Genomic DNA, 19269 nt, shown 5'->3' on the forward strand with positions numbered 1-19269 from the left:
GCCATAAACACAACAAACAAGTAGAAACCACCAGTGGGGTCAATAACCGCCCGGGCTGTTGGCACGTGATGTATCTCTTTATATTAAGACGAGTAGAATTCGACATCCACCAGTCCTATTCAACAAAAAGATTTTATACGGTCAACATGTTTAAACATGACTTTAAAAAAATCGATAGTAAAGGCGCGTGAGTTGGATTAGACAATGGGGTACAGCACCTGCCTTTGAGTATGACGCTAGTAGCGGCACACAAAAGGACATGCTCACACAGACTTCAGACAAAGGGAGAATGAGATTGCAAAACACAAAGGGAAGGGATACCACCTGCTACCACCTCCCCCACCCGACCCCGGGTTTCACCCGCGTCACCCCCACCCACACCCTCACTGGAGGGTGGTGAAATACTATTTTACGATATACTGTTAAAGCCGGACTGTCGTCCAGGTCAATAAAAACAACCAACAAATGGGCAACTGGTCAACAACCGATAAACTAATCATCTGGTCAACTACTGGTCAGTTGGTCCACTGGTCAACAAAATGTATAACATTATTATTTAACCATTAATAAAACAATAGCTCAAGTGGTCAGTTGGTCAACTGGTCAATATATCGATCAATTGATCAAAACAATAACCTCCTCCTCCTCCTCTATGATAATCGTTTTGGTCAACAAGTGGTCAAGTGGTCAACATACCGATCAAAACAATAACCTACTAGTCAAAATAATCAACAGTTGTTTAATGAACAATCAACAACGGGCTAAAAAATCAATAGTTGGTCAAAAAACAGGGACACAAATCAACAGGTGGTCGAGAATCAATCAATAACGGTCAAAATATGCAACAGGTGGGCAAAAATCAATCAATAACGGTCAAAATATGCAACAGGTGGGCAAAAATCAATCAATAACGGTCAAAATAATCAATCACTCCTCCTCCTCCTCCTCCTCCCCCTCGCCTCCTCCTCCTCTTTCGACCCAAACACGACCTACTATACTACTGTTGTCCCACAACACATTTGTTATTCGACATATTTATTTTTAAGCCCAAATCTTATCAAACAAATTGGTTTTTTTTTTCTGTTCTTAGCAATAATCAACTATGTAATCTTATAACTGCTAACGAGATTTAAAAGCTTTAGCCATTTCAGTTGTGATGTTAGATGTTGGTTAGGGTTAGTAAACATTAATGATATTAATGATTAATATTTATAATATTGGTATGATTAGTGTCAGGTATAGGATTGGTGTTCAAGTTATAGGTTCAAGTATCATTATTGATTATACACCTACTACATATACAGATATATGGCCTTCTGTGCATATATCTAGTAAACAGTTTGTTGTGTTCTTTGATTAAATTTTCCCCCTAAAGACATTGTGTATCTGCTATGTTGATTGGCTTGTGTTACATAGCCTACGGTGTTTTAACTACTTTATTTATTGACAGGCTACATTGAATGGTTAGAAAAAACAATTCTTATCGCAATTTGTAACACAACAATTATAACAAAGACGACTCTATCTTTACAATTGTATTCTTTAGAGAAAATCGAACAAGGTGTATAAAAAAATTCATAAAAAACGTTTTAATAACAAGCTTTTATGTAATGATGCACTAAAAAGTAGAAAATAAATTATAGACTACTATTTAAATAACTATAAAGAAAAGCGTGGGTCACTTTAGTATCTATTGGATACCTTTACTAATGTTAAGGAAGACACCCACGCTTTTCTTTATAGTTATTTAAATAGTAGTCTATAATTTATTTTCTACTTTTTAGTGCATCATTACATAAAAGCTTGTTATTAAAACGTTTTTTATGAATTTTTTTTTCAGTACTTTACATGTTTTATCTACAATAGAGTTACATGACTAAAAACCATTGCGCGCCTACTGAATATCACGTTCAGTAGGCGCGCAATGGTTTTTGAACGCAGCCATTACGTGGTCGTGATGGCGCAACTATTGATGACGCGTGTGGTGTGGTTGGCTAGACATGCCTACTAATTCGGTCCAAATTTTAATTAATTCATAAAAAATCAATTAGGCATCCAATTAAGTCAAATTTAGTTTCAGATTGCATTGTCTTCATGTCTTGACCCACGTGCCAACTGTGAATCGTGTCGGTCAAGTAGAACTGTCCGAATTTTCACTCCTGCGTTTCCGTCTAGACTGACGACAGACAGAGGAAGTGAGTTAAATAAAAGCTTGTAAAAATGTGATAAAATGTATTACAATCACCAACAAAATATCTTTGTATCAACGTTAATTGCTGTTTTAAATAGATTGTAAATTGCTTCTAGATATCGCAAAATTGTTCTGGTTTGATGATTTTGTAACAAAGATCATTGAACGATTTCTTTCTGACGCTGTTATTTGAATTGCTTCACGCATCGTTGCACATCAGTTGTTCCATTAGTTGTGTAGGCCGCGGGGGGGGGGGGGGGGGGGTAGGGGACACGGCCCGTAAAATCGTTCAATGTATTATTTAGCGTGTTAATTGCTTGAGTTAATCTCGCGTTTCTGAGGATCACGACAAACAGCGCCCTCTAGGACGCCTCGCGAACCCCACTATCCTGGTGTAGGATTCATTCATACACTTCCCACACCGTCAATGCTATTCACAAGCCACAATTCGAAATCGATATCGGTTTTATTATTTTTATTTTAAATATCTATCAATTCGTATAGGCTGTTCAGTCATTCGTGGATATACAAACAGTAACACCAAGTAAATGAATGTAGATCTCTATAAAGCTAGAGATATGTGTTGTGTTGTGGTGTTCATATCCAAGGATTTTTAATAGAGTAGCTTGACAGGTTAAATGAATTATAATTTCTGGATGTGTTGAAGATTTGGAACAATGCGACTCCTTCACCAACAACTGTTCAGAATAGCGTGTTTCATCAATGACGACGGAGCTACAAACACCGACAAAGTTTTCGACGAATTCCTATTTCACTGATAACAATGGAACAATCAAACTGTTCGTTAAATTTTGGTTTCGTCGACAATAGAAGTGCCAAAAAATTTGTTATATAATTGTTTCAAAGACAATGCAAGAGCCAAATGTTCGTGAAGTTGATGTTTTAATGAGTGCTTGCTGTTATATAATTGTTTCAAAGACAATGCAACAGCCAAAATGTTCGTGAAGTCGATGTTTCAATGGGTGCTTGCTGTTATATAATTGTTTCAAAATCAAGGCAACAGCCAAATGTTCGTGAAGTTGATGTTTCAATGAGTGCTTGCTGTTATATAATTGTTTTAAAGACAATGCAACAGCCAAAACAGAGTTTCTTCCAGGCATCTCTTCGGGGGGGCGAAGCCCCCCCGAAAATTTTTTACCGCCCCCCCCGAACGAAATGAAATTTATATAATTTATATAGAAAATATATACTTTTAACAGTGTCCGCCCCCCCGAAGAAAGTTTACCGCCCCCCCGAAAATTTCAAGTGCCCCCCCGGAGAAAAAAGTCTGGAAGAAACACTGAGCCAAAATGTTCGTGAAGTTGATGTTTCAATGAGTGCTTGATGTTATGACCATGGCTGTCCGAAGACCTCTGGGAACAAAGCCCGGTAAAGTGGAGAAACCACAGGCTGGTAAAATTGACATTTACAGGTGAGATAGCATAGCCACAATGTATACATATTCTAAGATTATACGTATAGCTCTTTATAAATATATAACCTATATATGCATTCAATTATATATATAATACATATTTATATAGGCTATATGTCTGTATATATAATACATACTTAAATAGGCTAAATTTGTGTTGTATATATATATATATATATATATATATATATATATATATATATATATATATAATACATATTTATATAGGCCATATGTGTGTATATATAATACATATTTAACTAGGCTATATTTGTGTTTGTATATATATATATATATATATATATATATATATATATATATATATATATATATATATATATATATATATATATATATATATATATACATATATATATATATTATATATATTATATATATAATACATACTTATAAGTTAGGCTATATGTGTGTATATGTTATTCCTACTTATCTATGCAATATGTGTGTACCTGTTTAAAAGAAAAAATTCAAAATGTATTAGAACAATTTATCTGATTAACAACCAAAAATAAATTATTCCAGAAAACCTATCACAGTCAGACGACAACATCCCATATCCGGGTGGTACACACCGGAAGTTATAGATGAAAATGGTATGTGGCACCTGATCTGTTTACTTGACCATTTTCATATCGTTGTTTTTTCGTATACTGCTACTATCACTGTATATGAGATGTACTGTAATGTAAGATATTGTAATCTATAGAATTCTTAAATCATTTCAAAATAGGTAATGGTAAAAGAAATGTGATATTTGTTTAGTGTACATGACTCCTAAACACTTATAAGTCTGTAGTCATGTAAGCCAGAGTATTCTTAGTGAAAGTATGACTATATTTAATAGAGAGTAACTTTCATCCTCTAATATTTACCTTTTTCTCAATCAACTTAGACATCGTCTCATGGATGTGTCGTGGTAAAAAGGGCGAGAATCGAAGAAGTGAGTTGTCTCTCTTGAGTTAGGTCTCACCTCCCCTTCGCAGAGGTTTATATACAGACTAGGCATGCTGCCCAGCTTCGCTTAGGCTTTCGAAAACATTGAGAATTTGAATGCTTAATTAATTCGCCCGAAGGTCGGTCTACGACCTCAAGAGTTATGAAGAGGTTCCTCCGTGGACATTTTTTTTCGATTTATAGCTCATATAAGGTACCGGTCAGTCGAGGTCAGTTTTGACCCCCACATCGTAGACTTTTCGGCCAACCGGCCCCCGTGTTCTGTCGCACCAAGGCAAGATCATGCCAAATTTGAAGCGCCTGCGGCGCCGGGAAGTGCCCTATCGGACACCCGACAATCTAGATCTAGATCTAGATTCCTAAAAGAATTTTTTTTTTAAATTTAGCCCGAGCATAATAAAAAAGAATACATTAACCAAGTTGACTTGCTGTGTCTCGAACCCGCACCACCTGCGTGGTTTAATGTACACTAACATCTCCGCTATTTAGGCACCTTATAAAATACGGAGAATGAAACACGTATTTTAAAATCTTAACTTACGCGAATATGCCTATTCTTTCAAATTAATTTTTTATCCCAAATTAGCCAGTTCCAAACAAAGATTTTGTATAAAATAAATAAGTCTTGAAATAGTTTAGTCCTAATATAGACATTTATTTTTGGAATTGATTTTAGAGAAGTTAGAGTCTAAATCTAGATCTTAGCGTCTACGTCTAGATCTAGTTATTGCGTAGATTTAGATTTAGTCTAGATCTAGAATCTCTAGATCTAGAATCCAAATACATAAAATAAATTTTATGAGTTTAGGCCGGAAAAATTGTATTGTATACATTTCATAGTGTACGTAGATCTAAATCAAATTTGAATGAAATAGTTCATTTCTTTTCATTCTTAACACGGCAGATGACGTCATTAGTTAATGTATAAGCAATAATGACGTCACAGTTTTATGCGTTCTTTTTCACATATATTAATGCTTTTCCGGTTGCATAAATAATACTGTTTCTCTACATTCGAATACGCCTTTAATTTTTATTTTTCTTCTTTAAGTAAAATTGTGGTTATACATTTAAAACATCTAACATATTATTTTCAACAAAAGTCCGTAAAAAGTTCTCCATATACCGCTGCCGATTCTGACGTGATGTCCGGCGAAAATTTTTTGCGGACAGAGAAAGAGAGAGAGAGAGAGAGAGATGTGCGCACATTGGGCTTTTATAAATTAGGATCTATGTGTGATAACACATTGATTCAATACTAGTCACGGAGTATTTTATATGTTGATGAATAATAAATGAAATGGCAAATTCAGTTTTTAATTTTTGGACGGCTAAAATTAAAAATTACTTTAAATTTGGTTTAAGATAGTTATTTGTTTCTTTTATACTATAGTGAAATAATATCTCGATTAGTAATAATTAAATAATTATGACAAGCAATTAACTTAATCTTTATAAACATTTAAAAGTGTTTTTTAAAGTATTTTTTTCATGGATGGTGGGGGGGGGGGGGGGGGGGGGGTTAGCCCTCTCTGCATCCCCTAGATCAGTATATCATTAGGATGTTTACTGTCTTAAAATATCATTCCTTGCTAGATCAGAATATCATTAGGATGTTTACTGTCTTAAGTCGTTAGCACTATTTTGCTTCCTCTATATCAGTATATCATTAGGATGTTTACTGTCGTAAGTTGTTATCATTCCTTGCATCCCCTAGATCAGAATATCATAAGAATGTTTACTGCCTTACGTTGTTAGTATTCCCTGCTTCCCCTAGATCAGAATATCATTAGGATGTTTACTGTCTTAAGTTGTTAGCACTATTCTGCTTCCCCTAGATCAGAATATCATTAGGATGTTTACTGTCTTAAGTCGTTAGCACTATTCTGCTTCCCCTAGATCAGAATATCATTAGGATGTTTACTGTCTTAAGTCGTTAGCACTATTCTGCTTCTCCTAGATCAGAATATCATTAGGATGTTTACTGTCTTAAGTCGTTAGCACTATTCTGCTTCTCATAGATCAGAATATCATTAGGATGTTTACTGTCTTAAGTTGTTAGCATCTTTGCATCCCCTAGATCAGAATATCATTAGGATGTTTACTGTCTTAAGTTGTTAGCACTATTCTGCTTCCCCTAGATCAGAATATCATTAGGATGTTTACTGTCTTAAGTCGTTAGCACTATTCTGCTTCTCCTAGATCAGAATATCATTAGGATGTTTACTGTCTTAAGTCGTTAGCACTATTCTGCTTCTCATAGATCAGAATATCATTAGGATGTTTACTGTCTTAAGTTGTTAGCATACCCTGCATCCCCTAGACCAGAATATCATTAGGATGTTTACTGTCTTGTAAAGTTTTGGTTTTTATTTCACGCGAAGAACTGAAACAAGCCGAGGAACCATCGGTTGGGGAAGAATACAGGCACGTGTTCACGTTGTGCCAGAGTTTACAGGCGAGCCTGGAACCAGATCCATTGCACGTGCATCTCAGGTGAGTAAAGGTAACCGGATGTTGAAGGTGTTGTTGTAGGTGCGTCAGGTAAGTAAAGGTAACCGTATGTTGATGGTGTTGTTGTACGTGCGTCAGGTAAGTAAAGGTAACCAGGATGCTGAAGGTGTTGTTGCACGTGGGTCAGGTGAGTAAGGTAACCAGGATGTGAAGGTGTTGCACCAAGCATGGCCCGTTCCCGTTGAAGATAAGATCTCGTCTATCGACTGTTTCAAGATAACGTCACATTGATCAGGTCCGTTTCTTGTGCTTACACTAATGTCTCATTCGACCTTCTTAAACCTGTTTTACTTGTTAAAAATTAAGTTACCTTTCAGGAGCTGCAAAAAAGTAGATGAGGTATAGTTCACCTGTTTATGTGACCTCAGCATATAAGATCAGTTCAATGCCAATCCGCCTTAAGTTTCCCTAACTGGGGTCAGGTATCTATTAGGGCTGGTGAGACTCAGTGAAGTCATCCGGATTCGAATCCCAGATGTTTGGGTTAGCAGTCGTGCTAGGTGCCGTCCGACTGGACCACTCGTATAGTGAGAGCAGTCCTTCATTTAATTATTCAATGCAAAAAAATTCGGACTTTGAGCAGCGTTTTTTTCGAAATGTGAGGTTCGAAAATTTGAACATGAATGTATAATATATAAATATGAAGATATATAAGTAAATTTATATGCATATGACTATAATGTTTTATATAATAAATATAATAATGTATTTCATCACTGCTTGTTAAGTGTAAAGCTGTAATTAATTGCCTAACAATGAATATTAAGTTGCTTACCTCCCATTTAACAAATAAAAAGAATCACGGGAAACAACCCAAAATGATGTCATGTATTAGTCATTAAAATATGTTTTAGTTTAATAGTATTTTGTAAAGTTTAGGATCATTGATTTTTATTTTAATAAATTTAAATATTACAATATGTATATGATTGTTTAGTTAAACGTAATGTTTTATTAACTTAAACATTATGATACTACTCTAGTTTAAATAGAAAACTAATAGCTTTAGCAAATAGTTACTAAGTAAATAAATAAAACTTTTGCTTATTGGACGTTAACTGTCAGTGTACCGTACCCGGCGTCCTACTTTCATTAACTGATGCCAAGATCAGAAAATAATACGGAAATCCAATTAGAATCTACTGTGCATCTCCGTTTTTCGCTTTCCACCTTTTTTTTTTTTTTTTTACATATTGTTAATATTTACTATTAATTTCTTATGCTGTTTATATTGTAAAAAATTCTCAACAAAAATGTAAAAACATGTAAGACTATAAATTATCATGCTAAAAATACAACTTTTATATTTTTTTATTTCTAATTACCTTCATTTGAATTGTTGATCAACAAATCTTTTTTTAGTAATGTTCACCGTTTTATTCATGTAATGATAATTTTTGTAAATGTTTGAATTATGTAACTGACTAACGCACACACATTTGTATATGCTGATGTAATTATTTCTATTTGAAAATAACTGTTTTAAAAAAAATATAAATGTAAATGTAAAAAATGTAAAAAAAAAAAAAAAAAAAAAAAAAAAAAAAAAAAAAAAAAAAAAAAAAAAAAAAAAAAAACTGATGCCAAGATTTCTAAAACTACCCAAAATGCGCAGATTAACTGATGCCAAGATTTCTAAAACTACCCAAAATGCGCAGAGTACTGTCTTCAAAAACCACACACACTTAAAAACACCCCACCCCCCCCCCCCCCTCACGCACACTCCTATCTCATCTGAACAACTCAATAATCAAAACTTGTCTTGTTTGCCTTCAATCATTCGTTTCTTTCCATTCAGCTTGCTTATTCTAGTCTTTAACTAAAAGTCTCGCTAACTTGCACACATTCTTGTACATGTTGCTAGAACTCAAGAACAAGTTCCAATACATGTTTCAAGTCGAGAAGGTCAAAAGACGGGTTCAGAAACCTCCAAAGGTCAAGGCCTAGATGAATCTCGGGTGAGTCGAAATACTAGGCTGTGCTCGTTTATTTTCATTGTGAAACGGCTAAAAAGAAAAAAAAAGAAAAATTATTTTTTATTAAACGTAATAATAACTTCGTGTGTATAATACGTATGTAGATTTTCTTTGCCAAATTTGAAATTCTGATGAATTATTATTTTATTGGCTTTTCAAAATTTTCATAGAGAAAATTTTCTCACTCAACTCTTATGGGAAATGTTTGACAGTAGAACAGCTCAAATGTCACAATGCTGGGTTAACCAACCACGACATTTTATGCCTGAGTAGGACTGCCCACACCAAAATATAACTTTAAAACTAACACCTATAGGATTTTAAAAGCTAACTTTAGTCCTTTATAGCTAAAGTATATATTGTGTATTTAAAAAAGATTTTTTTAAACATTTTTATTGGTGTTTTTGAGTCGGACAATTGACTCTTCCAAAATAAGGGGTGTTAGGTTGTTATTAACAAGCTATTACTAAAGACCAACTGTATAAAGATTAACAGCCTATTTAAAATTTGCTAGCTGTGATTCAAACAACTTTAAATTAATCTTTTATTTAATTAATTAATGTTATAAATTTAATTAGTTTTTGTTTCAATAAATTAAAGTTAATTCTGAATCGACCATGCATTAATCAAAATTTGTTTCATTAAATTAATGGTACCTCTCAGTTTCGGACCGACCTTGTACTAAAAAGCCAATATTAATTCATGTTTGTTTCATTAAATTAATGTCAGTTCCGTGATTTGTACCGACCTTGTACTAAAAAGCCAATATTAATTCATGCTTGTTTCATTAAATTAATGTCAGCTCCGTGTTTTGGACCGACCTTGTACTAAAAAGTCAATATTAATTCATGTTTGTTTCATTAAATTATTGTCAGTTCCGTGTTTTGGACCGACCTTGTACTAAAAAGTCAATATTAATTCATGTTTGTTTCATTAAATTAATGTCAGTTCCGTGTTTTGGACCGACCTTGTAATAAAAAGTCAATATTAATTCATGTTTGTTTCATTAAATTATTGTCAGTTCCGTGTTTTGGACCGACCTTGTACTAAAAAGCCATTATTGATTCATGGTTTGTTTCATTAAATTAATGTCAGCTCCGTGTTTTGGACCGACCTTGTACTAAAAAGCCAATATTAATTCATGTTTGTTTCATTAAATTAATGTCAGCTCCGTGTTTTGGACCGACCTTGTACTAAAAAGCCAATATTAATTCATGTTTGTTTCATTAAATTAATGTCAGCTCCGTGTTTTGGACCGACCTTGTACTAAAAAGCCAATATTAATTCATGTTTGTTTCATTAAATTAATGTCAGTTCCGTGTTTTGGACCAGCCCAGTGACAGCAATACTCTAGACACAAATCTACAAGAATTGCTAAGGTCCGTAAAGCTTCAGAGACTGGCTCAACAACTAGCCAAAGGCAGCCAATCAACAGGCGGGAGTAATAAGCTCGACAAAATGCTCAATGGTGACGCTCAGGTAAATTAGTGTTAACTACACCTGTAAACTTGACATACGTGCTGTGCGGTATTGTTTATTGCACTTGTATACATACTTTTTACTTTCGTATTTGAAAGTGATGCGGGGAACTTATTACGGATAATGAAAACAATATTGGAAGATTTAGACAGTGCCCTTACGCCTAAATCATATTTGCAGATCTTCAATTTTCTAAATTCAATCGACAATAAAATTTTAAAAAATACATATTAGCTTACTTCTTTTTAATTGCTCTCATGCGTGTCATACAGTGCATAATTAATGTACTATTGTTGTTATTAAAATAATAAAGTAAACAATACAAAAATAGAATATCTGAAAATATAACTGATTTTATCAAATTTCAGGGATCCGCTGTTGAAGGAGTTATGGATCAGACCCGTAACGTACATGTAATGGAGAATGTAATGGAGAATGTAATGGAGAATGTAATGGAGAATGTAATGGAGAATGTAATGGAGGATGGTGGGGTGACTAAGGCAGATGGTGTGAAATGTGATATAAAGCCAACTGGTTTGGATGACAGAGTTGTGGGACCTGGCTTTAACTCAAATAACCTTAAACATCGCCAGGAAGGGGAGGCAACGGTCTCAAGTGACTCTATGTACAGTCACATAAGTGACAATAGTGACATTACGCACAGTCACAAACATGATGCTAGGGATTCTACGCACAGTCACAAAAGTGACAATAGTGACACTACGCACAGTCACAAAAGTGAGGTTGGTGACTCTACGCACAGTCACAAAAGTGACAATAGCGACACTACGCACAGTCACAAAAGTGACACTAGTGACAGTACCCACAGTCAGGATTCTGACTCCGTACTGAGTCAAGAAAGCCGGAGCAGTGATTCATTGAGCCCTGAATGTGGGAGCCTGGTTTCTGCAAGAGACATTGAAAGCACCAGCGCCTCTAGTACCAATCAAGCCAGATCAACAAGCGATACGCTGGTAAAAAACTGTGTTGCCAAATTGGCTTACTCAAGCCGAGATTTAGATTTTTATACCAGACTAAACAGCGGGAAAAAATCCGGCACAGACTTCCGGCATTCGGGTAAAGAGAAATCAAGCGTGACGGAGACCAGTTTAAAGCTGATCACGCCCGGTTACCTCAGCATTGACCAGCTGACCGAACTGGTTAAGCCACCGTCTGACTTAACCTACAACCCAAACCAAAATCTACCTCAGTGGTCGGGTAAAGACAGACTGACCAGCTCACCCCAACAGAACAACGGTCGGTCTCGGTATTTAGTCCTGACTAAAATATCCATCCAAGACGGTGCACGGGAGTCTAACGACACGAGAAAAACGGCCAACAAGACTTCGTCCATTAAACCGTTGGCCATCGGTCAAGATACCAAAGAACACAAACCAACCAGCCGGTCAAATTCCGCCACTCCTAGGATTAATTTAGACAATTCCTCACAGACATTTCCAAGTCGTCCAAACTCTTCCAGTTTAAGAATCGACGCCTCAAATTGTTTGCCAAAAACAGACCCCAAACCGAATCTGGAAATTTCAGAACGGTTTAAAAATGGACCTTCCTCCAAGTTAAATCTTGGGTCAAGTTTGAAACTTCCGTCTTCTCAGCTCGCCCAGAGCGGGTCGGTGCCAGACTGTAATGTGGTGACCAGCTTCCTCCCTCCCTCGGTGGACAACTCCAGGACCCTGGACAGTCTGAAGCTCCGGCCAAACAAGAGTGACCCCAGCGTCAGCTTGTCAATGCTGGGTCTGCTCAGGTCGGTGGAGAAAAGTTCTAGAAGGTCCAGCAATAACGGTAAGTCTGCGCATGCGTGAGAGACAGTGTTAAAATGGTTTACCAAACAACTTTGATGATTTTATTTAAAAAATCTATGACAAAAACAAAAGATGTAAATGCATTAATCACATATCAATGCGCCCCCTTCTTTGTTCTGCACACATAAGACTCTAGGCTGGTTTTAATTGTATGTTATTTACATCCCACCGAAACCCCCCCCCCCCACACACACACACACACCGATCGTACGCACTGTAGGCTGATAATGAAAATACTTGTAAACATACTACTTCCCCACCCCACATACACATACTTTCACATAATGTATACTGATTACGGGTTGTCCATTTATTCTAATTGATTTGTTGAATTTAAAACAAACCAATCACCCCCCCCCCCCCCCCCACACACACACACATAGCCTACACATACTTTCACATGTGAATGTATACATATAACGGGTTGTAAAAGCGGAATTTTCCATCCTATAGCTTTTTTTTGGTCCATTAATTCTAATGAATGTGTTGAATTTAAAACAAACCAGAAATAGTATTAGTAACAAAGAGCATTGGACTATATTAGACGGTGGTCCCTCAAAGCCAACCAGCACCCATCTGGTTGTGCTAATTTTTTGTCCTCTCATTATTGTAAAAATCAAATTTCTATCTTGCCATTGGCAGCAAAAGATATCAGCACACACAGCAAGCAAGATATTGCAGTTCTATGACGTGTACCGTGCATCAAGAATTGGGAATCTATCTCAAGTTATCAGTTATATTTGTATCTCACTACATGTTTTAGCTCTAAAAAACTCCTTGAAATTTATTCTTCTATGAAACAGATATCTACAGCCACCTTCTACCCCGCCCGTCCCAGCCCCAGCCTAAAGTGACGGACACCCCGTCCCTAGAGTCGTCCGTCCCCCTAGCCACGGCTAGCTGTGAGGACCTCTGTTCGATTAACCTGGGCACTACAGGTGTTGCTACAGGCTCGCACGGTCTTCTGGTACCAGCGCCGTTGATGGTCAGGCGAAGTGTGAGTATTAAAACGTTGGTTGTGTGGGTCAGTTGGTGGTCGGTTGATGGTCAGTTGATGGTCAGTTGATGGTTAGTTGGTGGTCAATTGATGGTCAGTTGATGGTCAGTTGATGGTCAGTTGATGGTCAGTTGATGGTCAGTTGATGATCAGTTGATGGTCAGTTGATGGTCAGTTGATGGTCAGTTGATGGTCAGTTGATGGTAAGTTGATGGTCAGTTGATGGTCAGTTGATGGTCAGTTGATGGTCAGTTGATGGTCAGTTGATGGTCAGTTGATGGTCAGTTGATGGTAAGTTGATGGTCAGTTGATGGTAAGTTGATGGTCAGTTGATGGTCAGTTGATGGTCAGTTGATGGTCAGGTGATGGTCAGTTGGAGTGTCAGTTGATGGTCAGGCAAAGTATATTTCATTCAATCGTTGGTATTTTAAAGTAATAACTTTATCTAAATATAATAATACTTCTTATATTTGTGACTAATCTGCATCAAGTTATGTATTCCCTCCATTAATTGTTGGTGTTGTTGCCTCCCACCCCCCCCCCCCCCCACCCCTCCCCCAGGGTCCTCACTCAACAGGTTTCAGGCCAAACAATTTTGTTTCTCCCCTCCAGCGGGCCAAGGAGATAGCGACACGCCGCCTGCGTGGGTACGTTGTTTACTTGCCTGTAAGTGCCAGACAATGTGTGTCTGTGTGTGTCTGTGCGTCTGTGTGCCTGTGTGTCTGTGTGTCTGTGGAAGGCTGTGTGTTAGTCAATGCTAGAATGTGTAAGTGATGGTCAGTGTCAGAATGTGTGTGGTGGTCTTATTTTGCAGAATACACAATGCTGTATTCGGTGTGAGATGCACACTTCAAAAACATGTTGTTAATTGATTACACAAAACGTTATCTTGAAATATCGTTACTGTTTTCTTTTCCCCATCTTTTCTTAGCCTGACTATGCCTAAGAATAAACGCAGTTCAAATAAAAAGAGATAACTCAGTTTATTTTTTATTTTAGGACGGATCAGAAACTCTGAGAGTTACGTCCCCTAGATACCAAAAATTCGATGGCCTTAACTCCGCTAATAGGTATTAAAGTCTATTGATTTGCTTTAAATAATTTATGGGTGTATATTAACATATAAGATACACTATAGGGCCCTAGTCTTTAAATACCAATATAACATGTTTTTGTCGATAGATAATTCTAATACTATGATAGCGAAAACAAGTAATTAAAAAAAGTCTAGTGACAATTTTAGCGCAATTTCCTTATGTTATCTAAAAATAGCTCTGTTGTAGCGTAAATCAAGAGCAGGGTTAGTAAAACCATTGGTTAGTTATTAAAACGTTTTTTATTAAAAAAAAAATCAGAATTTTACATGTTTTATTTACAATAGAGTAACATGACTAAAAACCATTGCGCGCCTAGCTACCGAACGTGATGTCGCAGCCATTGAACGTGATGGCGCAGCTATTGAACGTGATGACGCGTGTGGTGTGGTTGGATAAAATGCCTACTAATTCGGTCCAAATTTTAATTAATTCAAAATAAATTTTTTACCGAACGAAAGGATATTTTTGAAAACTTTCTGCGGCAATATTGTTCTAAATTATGGCAGGAATCGATTGGTACATGTTTCAAGTCGCTAAGTGGTCTGGTTGCCGAGATATGGGCCAAAAACTGCATTTTTTCGAGTATTTTTGGCTTTTCCGGGAAATTCATGAAAGAAGCCCGGAATTTTTTTGGCCTATGTTCATCCTGGTAACTTGCTTAACATATTTGCTTTTGGAACTAGTCCTCGATATTGCTTCGTTGAGGAGGAGATACGACTTAAAGCTGCGGACACACATCCATCCATCCATTCCCAGAAAAGACGAGTTAATAAACGCAATTCTCCAGAATGGAAATTGCGCTAAAAATTCTTATAAATGCCTCACCCTTGCCTCTCCAACTCAGAATCTTTGCTATTGATAGTAGGAGGAGTTGAGGGGAGAGAAATGTAATAGTTTATCTTTTTGTTTCTCCGTGCTAGAGAGCTTGATAAAATTATCAATGGGAGCCGGAAGTTATCCTGACGTCACAAGTAGACCACGCACTCTACTATGTGGAAAGGTGCAGTGGACAAAATTGATTTGTTGCTGTTAATTACAAAAAGATGTATTTATGGCTGTTAATAAACAAACTAATTTGTAATATTTATTCGAAGTTCAGTGTATTTTGTTACAATTTTACATCGTTTCAATGGTTCTTTTGTTTCCTGTGAATCATTATTTTGTAACATTGAATATCAGCATGGCCTAGTGTTAAGGCAAGTGTGCTTACAGGGGTCATCCATTCATGACGTCACGCTTTTTTGACAAAAAGCCAGACCCCCCCCCTAATATGACGTCACACCTCATCCTACAACCCCTCTCAAAATTGCAGTTCAATTTTTCTTAAGGGCAGGTTAAACCACCAAATTGAAATTTAGGTGTTAGGACTTTTTTGAGTGATAAGGAAGTTGTAACTAGCATAGTATATGAAAAAAAATGCAAAAAAATCACTAAAAAGTTATGGTTTTGTGAAAATATTTTCTAAAAAGTGTCATTTTTAGGGTAAAATAGCTCAAAATTAGCTCTCGTTGAAATCACAATAACACAGCTTCTGTTTGTCAGAATAACACAAATCTTTAATATAGTGTAATATACGCAATTACAAAAAAGATGAACTAAAACAATTAGAAAATAATAAAAAGTGGATTTTAGCCAAAGTTTTAAAATGTGAGACCTAAATTTTTTCCAAAAAGTAGGGAGTAGACTTAGCTTTTTTTTTTTATAAAATGAGAAGTTTCAAAGATATCGAAATTCTTTTAGGTCATCTTTACAAGCAGTGTTTAGTAAAATTTTAGCTAAAAATCTCAATTAGTTTTTTAGTTATAGAGATTTAACTGGTACAATTTTGTTGAAAAGTAACATTTTGAGAAAAACGCCAAATAGTGAAAAATATACTAAATTTGAAAAAAAACGAGAAAAAGCGAAAACTATACCAAATAAGTCATTTTTAAAACCTCCCAGTTACATAAATTGCATCTGGAGCCTCTTACTCAGCAATAAGAACATCTATTTTAGTTAGTTTTTAAGTTTTATGTTGCTAAATGTTGCTTAATATAGGTGAATTACGTCATTAGTCTCATTAATTAAAAAATTATACAAAATACTAGCAATACGATAATTTTGCAAATAGGTTATACAAAAATGTTCAGAATTGAATGTAGTTTCAGAAACAATAGATTTTCAAAAATCAACATTTCTGACTTAAATATGTATTTTGGGAGTTTAACCTCCCCTTAAAGCATCGATATTTTTCCAAAATTTTGTCTGAAATTTTTCAACATAGAGTATTTTAATCAATTCCTATTACAATTTATTAAAACAGTTTTCTAAAACGCGAAATAACGGCTAAAAATCGATTCCTAACATTTCTTTGTTATAATGCAAAAGTGTAACGTAACACCATCTGACCCCCCCCCCCCTCCCCCTTATCACACGCCGTCACAAAATCAGTATTTCTTTCAGACTTTTTTCTCCGGGGGGGGGGGGGGACGACACTGATTAAAGTATATATGTTCCCCCCAAGAGATGCCTGGAAGAAACTCGCCACAAAATTAAGTTACCGAAAACATAATTCTGAGGTGGCGTGATCGAATAGTAGCGCATAAGACTTTTATTCCGAAAGTCTCGAGTTCGAATCCGTAACACATCCTAGAGTCCACCCAGCTCTAACGGGTACCTGACAAATGTAAGGGAAAATACAGGCGGCTGGGCATATGCTGACCATATTATCACTTCATATGTAGAGGCTACATATCTCTACCCCACTTGCCACATCGACGGGCAGGTTTGAAAAGGAAACTTTCGTTTAAAACATCAGTAAACAAAAAAAATCGAATTTGTACAAATATGTACAAATATATTAGCAAAAATACCCAAGCAAGCATTTTATAGTTTGTTAACACTGCACAAGAATTTTCAAATATTTCATTGTAAACTCTCCATCAAGAAGCCAATTCGTTTGAAGCCATTTAAAGTTTTAAGCGAACTAAATGAACACCACGGTGTTAAAGGTCAAGGTCAAGGGAAACAAATTGTATTATTTCTGTGAATGTAGCATAGCATATTGAATAGTCAAGTTGATCGTAAGATTATTTCAATTCAGGAGGGAACACACTACAAGGAAAGGAAGGCGTCCTCTAACTTTTGGGACGGAAGAGCCAAAAGTTACAATTTAGAAAATTTCACAGTTTTTAAAGAGCCAATAACATTTTTTATTTCAATTTTAGGATAATTGAATATATATATATATATATATATATATATATATATATATATATATATATATATATATATATATATATATATATATAATTACATCTAATCAGTTTCCCGTATTTGATTGATTGTTTAAAAGACGTCCCTCTATTAAGGGATCCAAAATTTTCATTTACTACACAATGTATACATGATTAATTTAATTTATGTCATGAAAATTGACTAGAAGTATGTTATGATAAATCTGCCATGTTTAGACTTTCAAACAAAATCTACTGTTAAGTGGTCAATTGGTAAAATATATATTGTTTTGACACCTTTACATAACTAACATAAAAGATTTGTTAGAATTATTACGTAATAAAATTTAAAGCGTTTTATTCTGTTTTTCAAGCATGTTTTAGTTATACTTGGTTAATTTAGCTATTCTTGTAAAAGTTATTTCCCTTGAATAAAAAAAATTTGGTATTTGGATTTCCAAATGGGAGATAATTATTTGCTTAACTTTACATTCATTTCAAATTCCTGCACCTTAGGTTGACCGCTTACATATAAATACAACTTTAAGTTAGTATTTGCAGAGGCGTAACGAGGGGGGGGTCGGGGGGGGGGGACATATGTCCCCGGGCGCCGACCTTAGGGGGGGCGCCAAATTGAAAGTTTTAGGGGGGGGTGCAAATGAAAAGTTTGAGGGGGGGGGGTGCAAATGAAAAGTTCGAGGTGGGGGTGCAAATCGAAAATTTGCTCCCGAGGGGGGCGCCAAATTGAAAGTATGTCCCCGGGCGCCGGGAAGGGTCGCTACGCCTCTGAGTATTTGCTATTGTAAAAATTATAGAAAGCAGAAGTTCTAAACAAAATAGTTTGGTAGGTTTTATTTTTAGCATTATCAAGTTAAAAAAAACAAATACATCAGTAGATAAAACTAATGAAGGCGATGTTTCAGAAATGCCGTAGGCCTATCTGTTTGGCAGTCTATATTTTAAACTCTTCGCGGATCATACTAGAGTAACTTAAGTTGCTTGGATGAATATTTAAAAAGTATAGTCGATAACGGATAAAGATTAAGTGCACGTCAACACGAGTAATCGATTTCTTTTTCGGATTATATGTAAAGTATTTCTGAATCTACTCACATCAACATATCTCAAACAGCCAAAAGTTTGCAGTCCCATGTGGTCTAGTGGTTAGGATTCCTGGCTTTCACCCAGGCGGCCCGGGTTCGATTCCCGGCATGGGAATAGAATTTTGTAAAATTCAATACAAAATTTGACTACACCTGCATGAAATTATGAAATCTAAGCCAAATAATGCAGGAAGCTTGTTATTTCGAATTTTTTCGTCAAATTTTATTTTCAATTTTTCAAAAACATACGGCCGCGGGCCTTGACAGTTTAGCTATTCAAACAATAAATCTGGAACGAACACTGAATTTTGATTTTAAAGCGCAATACATTTTTTAAATAATGTTCTGCTATTATAGTATTATAGCCAGGCTCGGATTAACACAAACGAAAGTATTTAGAAAATGTAGTGATTCTAAATGCTCTATTTACTTTTCTGTGGTTTGGGTCGTGGGCTAAACTGTTCAAG

General features: G+C 35.8%; 1 protein-coding gene, 1 long non-coding RNA gene and 1 other non-coding gene across 3 annotated transcripts; all 3 read left to right on the forward strand.

Moving 5' to 3' along the window:
• The first annotated feature begins 4548 nt into the window (after positions 1-4548).
• Positions 4549-13456, forward strand: LOC131946216 (dentin sialophosphoprotein-like). The gene is made up of 6 exons (XM_059306890.1): positions 4549-4587; positions 6986-7097; positions 8980-9073; positions 10406-10570; positions 10939-12370; positions 13194-13456. Exons 1-6 carry the CDS (start codon positions 4554-4556, stop codon positions 13454-13456), a joined length of 2100 nt encoding a protein of 699 aa, XP_059162873.1. The 5' UTR covers positions 4549-4553.
• Positions 13457-13948: 492 nt separating this feature from the next.
• LOC131946185 (uncharacterized) lies at positions 13949-15492 on the forward strand. The gene is made up of 3 exons (XR_009387671.1): positions 13949-14053; positions 14387-14457; positions 15405-15492. It is a non-coding gene; the product is annotated as an uncharacterized LOC131946185 (long non-coding RNA).
• Positions 15493-18845: 3353 nt separating this feature from the next.
• Trnae-uuc (transfer RNA glutamic acid (anticodon UUC)) lies at positions 18846-18917 on the forward strand. The gene has a single exon. It is a non-coding gene; the product is annotated as a tRNA-Glu (tRNA).
• Positions 18918-19269: the final 352 nt, after the last annotated feature.

Source organism: Physella acuta, unplaced genomic scaffold (genome assembly GCF_028476545.2).
Source record: "Physella acuta isolate Inbredline_101_S28 unplaced genomic scaffold, ASM2847654v3 ptg000548l, whole genome shotgun sequence".
In the NCBI taxonomy this organism is placed as follows: domain Eukaryota; kingdom Metazoa; phylum Mollusca; class Gastropoda; family Physidae; genus Physella; species Physella acuta.